The 11,133-nt window shown below is 36.1% G+C and overlaps 1 protein-coding gene and 1 non-coding gene across 2 annotated transcripts; one reads left to right on the top strand and one right to left on the bottom strand.

Annotated features, from left to right (window-relative positions):
* Positions 1–2,241: 2,241 nt before the first annotated feature.
* Positions 2,242–8,917, bottom strand: LOC121955336 (cholesterol 24-hydroxylase-like). The gene is made up of 15 exons (XM_042503241.1): positions 8,718–8,917; positions 8,515–8,592; positions 7,469–7,550; positions 7,150–7,220; positions 6,804–6,890; positions 6,455–6,593; positions 6,244–6,354; positions 6,009–6,171; positions 5,544–5,609; positions 5,195–5,267; positions 5,029–5,113; positions 4,052–4,162; positions 2,886–2,974; positions 2,728–2,794; positions 2,242–2,644 (listed from the first exon to the last, which is right to left on the bottom strand). The coding sequence occupies exons 1-15, from the start codon at positions 8,855–8,857 to the stop codon at positions 2,495–2,497; spliced, it is 1,512 nt and encodes a 503-aa protein (XP_042359175.1). The 5' UTR covers positions 8,858–8,917; the 3' UTR covers positions 2,242–2,494.
* A 112-nt stretch (positions 8,918–9,029) lies between these two features.
* On the top strand, positions 9,030–9,102 carry trnat-ugu. The gene has a single exon. It is a non-coding gene; the product is annotated as a tRNA-Thr (tRNA).
* Positions 9,103–11,133: the final 2,031 nt, after the last annotated feature.

Below are 11,133 nucleotides of genomic sequence, written 5' to 3'. Positions count from 1 at the left end.
CTGAGGATTACAGCCGAGGGGTTTATGTAGCGTAGGCGTGCGCGAGCTGCTGGCTTAGCCGAGCGCTGTGGTATCGCGGGAGTTTGAGTGCGTTACGTGATTCCGCACAGTAGGCCTCAAGGCAAAAGAACTACAACTCCCAGGCAAACAGGAAGGTATTTTTTTACACTGGGTTTTACGTAACGTCTAAGACTCTGTTTGAGGTTCGTTTATTTTGTGTAATTAAAATTTACCGCGGTGTTAAATCATATTTTATTAGTATTTCCTCGCAAAGATATAAATTACTATGTTGTTTAAAAAAAACAATCTAAAGAAGCAGAACAGTGTACGTTGTATTTTGTGCAGCAGAGGGCGCTAAAACTTTACAATTTACTCAGCATATTATGGGAATTAAAATTAATATTAATATTAAAAAAGAAAAGAAATAAAACAACAACAACAATAATAATAATGATGATAATAAAAATTAATATTAAATGATTATTGATAATAATATACTACTACTACCTCAATGCTATTTCTACTGCTACTACAAGTACTACCAATAATAATGATAATAATAAATTGTAATACTAATTGTAAAATTAGAAACGCTGTTAAGAATTTGCCTGATAATGCCATTAGATAAAACCAAAGTTTAGTTACTTGAAAATGTCACACTTAAATATCATAAAGTAAACCATTAACTTCAGCCAAACTCTGTTTGAATCATACAATAATAATAATTAATAATAATAATAATAATAATAATAATAATAATAATAATAATAATTTTACCAGGGGATTTGGATCATATAATAATACTAATAATAATAACTTTAATGAACAAATAATTAAAAAGAACAAAGAACCCTGGCAAAACATTTAAGGCACATCTATGCAAAATATCTAATTTTTGGCAAAATTGCAAATGAGACATGTAGAAAAAAAGGTGATTTTGATGAAATGTCACTATTTTAAGCTCATGTTTGAAAAATACAAAGCTGTTTTTTGACATTTCTTGAGAGACAGCAAGCTCAATTTGCGGCAGCGGCACCTAACTGTGGCACCTCGTGTGGCACCCCCAGATGCCGCAGCTAGGTGCCACTAGCAGTCGCAGCAGATGCCACTGGTTGCCGAGACGTGCCGGGAGGTGCCAGGAGGTGCCGGGAGGTGCCAGTGCTTGTGCCACTGCTTGCCAGGAGGTGCCGCGAGGTGCCAGTGCTTGTGCCGCGGTTTGGCGGAGGTGCCGGGAGGTGCCAGTGCGTGTGCCGCGGTTTGGCGGAGGTGCCGGGGAGGTGCCACTGCTTGCCGCGGTTTGGCGGAGGTGCGGGAGGTGCCAGGTGTGCCAGCTTGCGGAGGTGCCGCGGTGCCAGTGCGTGTGCGCGTTTTTTTTAATATAGCCTACTCACAAAATTAATATATTACAAGGTAACAAAATTATCTGCAGCAGCGGAAAAATCCGCCGAAAAGGGACACGAGGATGATATGAGCTTCCTCTCATCTCACTGTCTCTCCGCTGTGTGTGTGTGTGTGTGTGTGTGTGTATGTGTGTGTGTGTGTGTGTGTGTGTGCGCGCGCGCGCATGACAGCACAGTGAAGACTGGATCAGAAGAGATCACTATGAAGCTTTTATCATGATTTGCAACTCAGCAACCTTTTAAGCTTTTTTTTCTCTTTTTAATCTAGATCCATAATATACGTTTTTTTCCTTTTTTTTAATGATCTTTTTTAAAAATGTTTTTTTTTTTTAATGAGTTTGACACAAGATGTTAAATTTAAGAAGGATAGGCAAAGCTTCTGCCTCCCTTTTTGGTCACGGTACTTGTGTTTTGACACAGCCACGTGTTGTTTCTAAAAAAGGGCATCTACAAAGGTTATCAAAGAAGATTTGTGTCATCAAAAACAGGAATATTTACACCAGGGGCTCTAAAAACTGCAGTATCTGCGGTCTCCCCATCAGTCAGTTTTTCCGATTAGAAACTAATTTTTTAAAAAATCAACAGCCAGCCCCTGCTGCATTTCTTTGCAACGTCACAGTGCCCCCCTGTGTACACTGTCAGTAACAGCCAAAAACAAAAAAATACTGCAAAGCAAAGTGAGCGTGAAATAAAATCAGATTGTTTAACATTAAATGAACCATCAATTTAATGAAGTGCAAAATAAACAGTTACATTCAGGTAAAAGGTTAGTTGCAGCAAGATAAAAGTTCAAATTATATTGTTATCTCTTCAAAAAGTTGTTAATTTGTTTTAAACATATCCTCATTATAATTAGGTTATAAAAATCATTATCATAACTGCATGTGGATTTACTGTTTATATCGTTAAATAAAAAACAGCTGATACTTTTTTCTTACAAAGGTTAAAACCATTTTTTTAAGTAATCAAACTACTGCAGTGTAATAGGCTTTCAGACAGGAGTACAAATCTGCAAAAAGCAACTCTAAAAGCCAGTTTTTTAAAATCATAGACATGATAGTTTCCTCTGTTGTTTTATGGAAGCATCCGAGCATTTATTTCTTGTGATTCCTGTGTCTGACCGAGCACACCACTCCACTCTTTGGCCGGAGCGTGCCGGTGTCCTCGACGTCAAAGGTCTGTCCCGGCACGAGGCTGAAGTCAAACCTCTGCAGCAGCTTGGCCATCACCACTTTAGCCTCCATCTGTCATCAACAACACGACTGAACCACATGTGCTGCTTTGTTTTGTGTGTGTGTGCAGATTATTCATGAGCGTCACCACCCACCTGAGCAAAGGTCTGTCCCAGGCACGAGCGTGGGCCGAGGGCGAACGGGTAGTAGCAGTAATAAGGCCTTGCAAAAAAAAAAAAAAAAAAAAAAAGTATGTTTGAACATGTTCAGACAAAAGTAAAAAAAAGATAAAAATAAATCAGTTGCTACTTACTTTGGAGCATCTGGGTGAAATCTGTCTGGATCAAATGTCAGCGGGTCCTTGAAGAATTTTTCCATTCTCCCACACACGTAAGAGTTGAACTAAATTTTAAATAATAATAGTAATTAATTGAACATTTTGTTAACAGATATTTTTTCCGGGGCTCATACACATTTTTACTAATTAATTTCAGCATCAGAATCATGTTGAATCAATGACTTTTCCATGACTTTGTGGCAAATTTTCAAGATCATACATTTTCTGAAATGACCTTCTACGGTCTTTCTACTATTACATAACAGCTTTTTAAAATATATATTATTTGAAAAAAATAATGAATTCAGAACAAGATTAAAACTGCACGTCAGCATCGGACTAAAAGGAAAGTCCTCTATTGCATTTTTTATTGCAAATTAACTGATTAGTTAGGGACTGGTCGTTATTTATGAGAGGATGGTGCAAAAGGGGGAGGCATGTCAAATAATTTTTTAAGTATTTGGGAGGGGCCTATGATTTTTATTTTGGCTTTAAGGGAGGGGCATACCTTTACATAGCTAGCTACATTTTATATTCATTTTTACACTGTTTTTCTACAAAATACACCTTCAGGCAGAGTTAGACAGCATATTTTCTTTAAGAAATGTTGACAATTGTTTTTTTAAAAAAGTCAAAAAAAAAAAAAAAAAAAAAAAGGCTCTGCTCTCCTTCTCTTGTTTTTTTTTCTTTAAAAATGTTCAGGCTATTTCAAAAGAAAGAAAATTCAAAGAAAACATGCCTTTCAAACCTGCATATTCTCTTCTCACACCATTTATCACAGCCATAAACAGTAAAAGCAGAGATGCCCACAAGATTTGAAAATATCCGAAGGTCCTAGCACACATCAGGCATATTTTGCAGGTTTGTAAAACAAAATTCAATGACTTTTCCAAAACTTTCAGGATATACTTAGGTTTCCAGAACTTTTCCAGGCCTGAAATTTCTATTTGCAAATTCTGTGGTTTCCAGGCTTTTCACTGCCATACAAACCCTGTTTTTCATGCTTAAACAGCATTCGAAAAATGTGTTTTTTGTTGTGTATTTATGTAATAAATCCCACTGTTCTTTACTCTTGTAAATCAAGAACAAGTTATGAAACCTTTTGGGTTTTGACACACGCTGTGTACTCTAGAGGTACTCACAAAATACGTGGCTCCTGCAGGTACACGGATACCGTCAATGACGAAGTCATAGGGCACGTCTCGAGTTGTACCTGGAGCTGGCGGGTAAATCCTCAGAGTCTCTTTCAGCACCTGTGTGAGGTCACAGCGTGAGGTCACAGCGTGAGGTCACGGGTCAGTCACTTAAAAACGATTTAAGCGCATTAAAGCAGAATTACAGAGAACGGAGGACAGTCACGGCCGTCCCAAATATGTTTCTGTGATTTTAGGACATTTCAAAAATTTTAGGACATTTTTTAGGATTTCGGGACATTTTTAGGATTTTCTGACGTTTCTTGGATTTTTGGACATTTTAAGGGTTGTTTTAGGATGTTTTTAGGATTTTAGAAACTTTTAAGGTTTTAGGATGTTTTTAGTATTTTAGGATATTTTTAGGGTTTTAAGATGTTTTTTTTCAGATTTTAGGACATTTTTTAAGATTTTAGGAAACTTTTAGGATTTTAGGATGTTTTTAGGATTTTAGAACATTTTTTAGGATTTTAGGACATTTTTAGGGTTTTAGGAAGTTTTTAGGATTTTAGGACATTTTTAGGGTTTTAAGATGTTTTTTCAGATTTTAGGACATTTTTTAGGATTTTAGGATATTTCTAGGAATTTAAGATGTTAGGACGTTAATGGGACCTCAGGATATTTATATGATTCTAGGATGTTTCTATGCTTTTTATGACATTTATAGAGTTTTAAAAGTTTTTAAGGATTTTTCTAGGACTTTAGTATGTTTCTGGGATTTTAGCACATTTCTAGATTTTAGGAGATTTCCAGGATTTCAATACAATTGTGTAATTCCTAGTGTGAATCACTTCATTTTTTTGTGAATTAGGAAATGGTTGGCCCGTGGGCCGTCATTTTAGAATAACTGATGTTGGCTAACTTGAGAATTTAATTGTTTTTTGGGAGAATGGATTCATAACACACTTCTCTAGCGTCATGACAAATACCTGTGAGAGGTAGATCAGCTTCCCCAGATCGTCATAACTGATGTCCTGTTTCATCCCAATGACATCATCCAGCTCCTTCCTTAACCTGAGAAATAAAAACACAACTTAAAAACTATCATCCAAAACCTTCACAGTGAAACTGTTTAGTGCTGCATTATTTTGTTACTTCTCCAGTATTTCAGGATGCCGTGTTAATTCCATGATGCAGAAAGCCAGTTGATTAGCTGTGGTTTCCTGCCCTAAAATGCCAAAACATTTCCTTCAAATGGTGCAAATGTGGATCAACATCACAAAACACACAGTGATTATATTCTTTATAGCAAAAGAAGTGGAGCTTAAAGCAACAGATCAGCTAAAAACAATAAATGCAGGACTTAAATATAGCGTTGTTAACAGAAGAGCATATGGATTATTATGAATAACTATGCTGAAGTGTCCCGTTGGCCTAACTTTCAGGGGCTTCAAGCTTATTTTGGAGCATTTTTCTCATCAAAGCAGAAACAACATAAACTCACCTGCAATGAAAAATGTCACAAAATTGTCCAACATCAACTCCTCGTCTTCTTTAGTTGTGTTTTCCTCTGGAATAATAAGAAAATAGAAATGAAAAGTAAAGCAATATTCCATCATATTATTAGGATTTTAGGACATTTCTGGGATTTTAGGACACTTTCAGGATTTTAGGATGTTTCTCAGATTTGAGGTTCTGGACAATTTTAAGATTTTAGCACATTTTTAGAAGTTCAAGACATTTTAGGATTTTAGGAAATTTTGAGGCTTTAATGACATTTCTAAGATTTTAGGACGTTTCTATGATTTTTGGACACTTGTATGATTTCTGGACATTTTTAGGATTTTAGGATGTATCTAGGATTTAGTTTCAAATATTTTTTCAGCTGCCATGAACCTTTTACAACACAAAGATGTTGAAACTTCCAGAATTTTGAATTAAATCAAGTTTGATATTTAGGGACCGTCACCTTTGCCTGCTGTTTTCATGATCTGTGTGAGGATGTCCTTTGGGACGTCTTCGCCGTTCTGCATGGCAGTCCTTCTGTTATGAACCCACTTCGCTCCGGTCGAACGCAGCAGGTGGGACGCTTCCCTCACTTTCTTAATGAATGGTCGGTTCTTTGGGTTGTACTGGAAATGCAGGATTTTAGGATCTATAATGTCACCACACAAACTTTGAACAAACTCGCAGTGAAGTCATACCTCAAACAAGACGTCCCTGGCAACGAACACCATCGCTTTCAGGCACATTTCGATGGCTTTGGGGAAGACTGAAGGGTTCTCCAGCTGGTCTAAATCCACACCAAACGCAACCTGAGAGTCGTAAAGAAAACACAGTCGATACAACTCGGTAAGATTAATTTTTCCACGAGCAAGAAAAGGAGAAGCTGTAAACCAGACTACAGTATAATACCTTAGCAATAACATCAATGGTAACAAAGTTGACGAGTTTGAGCATGCTGGCCTCTGTTTTGTTATCAGCGACATCAGTAAGTTTAGTCATCAGTTTCTCTGCCCTCTCATTGAAGGTTCCCATCAGACCTCGCAAATACCTGCAAAAAAACAAACACAGTCAGGACATACTCAACTTTTTTCTCATGAATGGACTATGGTATTTACATGCTCACACATATAACCAAGATACTCCAAAAACCCAATCGTAAAAGGATTATTCACGTCCATGTAAATGCACTCAGTGATTACAAACACTGGAGATAAAATAAAGGTTGATACATTTTCTTGGTGATTGCTGAATCACTCACAGGCTGCTGAATGCAGGGTCAATGACGCGGCGTTGTTTATACCACTGTTCATGGTCCAGTGCTGTTACCAGGCCGTTACCAAGGAACCTGGAAAAGAGACAGGGAGCACAATACTTTTAAAATAGCAAAATAAGGTTTTAAAGTTGCCTGGCACTCAAAGGTTGACTTACATACTAAAAATGTGAGTTGTTGTTTTTAGTTCCAAAAATATAACATGTTGACAGTATTACAAATAACATCAGTTATCATTATTATTGCTTTATTGTTCCTCGGCCAAACAACTTTGCACAGTATCTGTATAAAATAGCATGAACAATAAAACTAATCTGAAAGTCCAATAAAGAACCTTTGACCAAACAGGTTGAAGAGCTTCTTGTAGAAACTATCTTTGGGATACTTTGCAGACATCAGGACTTCCTGAAACAGAGCCATGAAAAGATGGAAAATTGAAAGAAAAGGTGTTTTTAATGCGTATATTATCAGTGCATGCGTGTTTGTTAACCAAAAAGGACAATAACTGGCACTGTAGAAAGCTGGCACAGTTATGACACATTTTGTTTTGCAAGTATACCTGCAAATCAGGACTATCAGGCTTTCTGTGCACATACACAGTTTATTGTGCAATACTTGTGTACCTAATGATTACATGTGGGCTGTGGTGTTACCTTGGTTGTCTCTGGGCAGGTCACGAGGAGTAAAATGTAATGCAGAACATTCAACCTGTAAACAGGCCCGTGAATCTCGGCCCTGTAAACAACAGCTTACTTATGAGTTTGAATTACACATAATGCATTACAGTTACAACCAGAGTTAAAGTACATTGGTTACAATAATGACTGAAAAAGGAAAAGTTTATATGTAGCTCTGTGGCATTTTGTGTGTTGTTTTAAAAAAAATCAAATAACTTTTAATTGTTTGAAAAAAAAACTTATATTGTTTTTAAATAATTTTGATTATTTTTTGTTTGCCATTTCAAAGTTTTGGGTTGTATTGTTCTTTTCCTAATAATTTTGAATTTTTAGGATTGTTTCTATATTTTTAAAAATAATTGTCTTCTTGGGTGTTTTTTTTAGTAATGTTTTTTGGATGTGTTTGCATTCCTTAAAAAATGTTTGTTTTTTGGTTTTCTTTTTAAAGTCTTCAAGATAACTTTTAGTTGTTTGAAGTTTTTACCAATTGTTTTTAATGATTTTGAGTTTTTTTCTAAATCAGTTTGAATGTTTTGGGCATATTTTTTTTCCCAGTTCTTTCAAATACATTTTGAGTTTTTAGACTTTTTTTCTATTTTTTTAAATAATTTTGAGTTTTTTGTGTGTTTTTTTAATATTTCTAACTATTCTGAGTTTTTAGTTTTTTGTAATTATTATTATTTTTTTATGGGTGTTTTTCTCCGTTTTGGAATGCTTTAACTTTTCCTGACTATACTGACTTACTTTAATCAAAGTAAAATTTCAATGCAGGACTTTAACTTTGAACGTAGTATTTTTATAATGTGGTATGAGTACTTTTTCATATGTAAATGGTCCGAATATTTCATTCACCACTGACGGTAACCTGTAACTTACTCCTGCAGACTTGGAGCTACAGTCTCTGGCAGCCTTGTGGGAGTCGAACCGTCGTCTTTGTGAGCCAACTTATCCTAATTTACAACGACGTTTGTCCTCAGTTAACACCAAGTTTTGAAGATATACATACGTGTTTGCGTACTCACCACTCCAGAAACTTGTCGTGTACCACCCCGCCATTCCTCATTATCTCCAAAAACGTAGATGAATGTCCCAGGAGGAAGCTTTGGGGAGAAAAAACAAACAAAAAGTGTCGAGTAAAGTCAAATTTAGGCTAATGTTAGCTAGCAAGTTGATAAGGAAACAAATAACGTTTTGCATTAACAAAACAACGACCTACTTAACTCACCTGTTTCTCGGTGGTCCAGGTATATGGTCATATTTCATGTGAATGTATTTGACGTACACGCAGTAACCGAGAAACGTTACGAAAACCAAAAAGAGCAGAAACACCGCAGCCCAGCTCAAAATTGTGCAGAAAATTGCCATGTTGGTCCCGCAGAGAGAAACGTCACACCGCCGGTGAGTGAATCCGGAGCTGAACGTTTGCGAAACGCTTCGGTACAGTTTTACTGCGTTAATATTTCCACATCACGTCCATGAATAAATCACCGTAGTAACACTGTTAAATACGTCCCGCGCATCCTTTATAGACAGTACGGGCTCCATAGCTCAGTGGTTAGAGCACTGGTCTTGTAAACCAGGGGTCGCGAGTTCGATCCTCGCTGGGGCCTGCGTGTGACATCCTTTTCTTTGTCTACAGATTTGGGTCGGTTTTTTTTGTTCATTATCGCAATAAGGCAGGTACTGTTTAACGTCACAACCACAAAAGGAGGCTTAATAGTTCAGACGTTCAATTTCTGCCAGTCATGCCAAGGCACTTTTTCATGGTAAAAAATATACAAATATTAAAACAGTTTCTACACTCCTAACTTGTCATATTGACAACCTGAGCAAAATCTTAGATCTGTGATCCAAAAGGGCTTAGATGTGTTGCACAAAACGTATCTAAGCAAAGGGATTTTTTTACACTCCTAAACTGAGCAATGATTTTGCAAATCTACTTTTTTTTTTCTCAATTTGTGCAAAACAAGCAGGACATAGAAATAACAGCATCAAGAAGAGTTCAGTGCTGATAAGAGTAAGTATTAATCATCCATTACTGAAAGATCTGTAAAGAAATATCTTAAAATCTAATAACTAATTTATGGAGGAGGGAGGGTCATGTTTTTTCCCAAAGTCACTCAGGGAGGCTTAAGCACAGCATAACAGGGTTCCTGCAGTTTAACACTTTAACAGTCATTGTAATGGCACAGGTGACTTTTTTTTTTTAACTTTAATTCTATTAAATCCTGTTTTTATTACATCAAATTGACTAGTTGTTATTTTAAAGAGATTTTTGTTACTATATTCATTATTATTTGTATTTATTTTTATTTGTTCATTTTTTTAATATTTTGCTTTTTTTTGTTTACTTTATTAAGTTACATTTATTTTAAGATTTTTATTATATAACACTGACAATTTGTTTTTACCATAGATTTTACACAGATTTAAAAAAAAAAAAAAAAAAAACTAGATTCATATTCACTATAAACACACAACATGACACAAAACACAAGTTTGATTATCTACATCAAATAAAAAAAAACCTTTGAGGAGTAACACAGCAAGAAGACAATGAACATATTCAAGTATCTTAAAAGTGTGTATTTGGTTTACCAACAGAAGTGGGAAATATTTAGCATTTATGGGCAGTTTTCTGGGCGATTTTTCTGTTTCTCAAACAAATGAGTGCTGAATTTGAGATTCCACTGCTTGGATTTCCATCATGATGAGTTTAAGAAAATTAATTTATTAAATTATTCAACAGCAACAACAACAAAATAGATAATATAAATAGATAAATTAATAATAAAAAAATATTAAATTTGAGATTTTACAGTGCAACATCAGAAGAAAAGATTCATAAAATCCTGCTTACTTTGTCTGAGCATTTTTAAGACTTTTATAAGATTAATTTAAGTCAGTTTCATATCAGTTAAGGCCTTATTTTTTAGATTAAGAAATTCAATGCCATGTAAGACTTTTTTTTAGGAATTGCAGGCACAATTAACCAAAACTGCCTGGGTGACGCAGAGGTCGGCCTGCGTTTCATGCACCCGCTGCACCCTGCACACTTGAGTTCATCACAAACATGAAGTTTTCACGACTTTAAAACTTTAAAACAAACTGTTCTGCCTCCCACCTCAGAGTTCATCCCTTCACCGATCACTTTCAGCACGGAAAGATGAGGGAATTCCTCCATGACTGAAAATAGGAGCAGTGATGCCAACCCGAGCGAACAGCTACGTAGATAAACGCACTTCACACATCAGATCTCGCCTGCTCTCACCTCCTCGTTTTTATACAATTACACTCATCTCCAGGAGGAGAACGAGGCGACGAGTCCACACAGACACGAAGTGATCGGAGAAGTGATGCGGATGGACATTGTGCATAAAAAATGTGCACTTTTGTTTGTTCGTGTAAATCTGTTGGTTCATCATTAAACACCCTGCGCTGCTTAAAAGGCTGTGACAAAGGAAGTGCAAAATCTGATGTAGAATCAGAAATGTGTTGTTCTTCAGAAAACTCAGAGATTTATTGTGTCTGACGCATCAGCCTGAACAGCCTCCTTTCTGTAGGAGGACATATACATTTATCCATATGATAGTAAATAAATATAGGAAAAATATGGAAATATTTTCAAAAGAAAGCGAGGG

Source organism: Plectropomus leopardus, chromosome 16, assembly GCF_008729295.1.
Source record: "Plectropomus leopardus isolate mb chromosome 16, YSFRI_Pleo_2.0, whole genome shotgun sequence".
Classification (NCBI taxonomy): Eukaryota; Metazoa; Chordata; class Actinopteri; order Perciformes; family Serranidae; genus Plectropomus; species Plectropomus leopardus.
The sequence above is the reverse complement of the archived record's forward strand: the minus strand, read 5'-3'. Positions and strand labels throughout refer to the sequence as shown.

Excerpts from the sequence above, each read along its gene's own strand:
- LOC121955336 (XM_042503241.1), bottom strand. The coding sequence starts at position 8,857 with ATGGCAATTTTCTGCACAATTTTGAGCTGGGCTGCGGTGTTTCTGCTC. Across the intron at positions 7,551-8,514 it reads CACGACAAGTTTCTGGAGTG|GGCCGAGATTCACGGGCCTG; the intron begins GTGAGTACGCAA and ends TGTTGTTTACAG. Across the intron at positions 6,355-6,454 it reads CCATTGATGTTATTGCTAAG|GTTGCGTTTGGTGTGGATTT; the intron begins GTATTATACTGT and ends TACGACTCTCAG.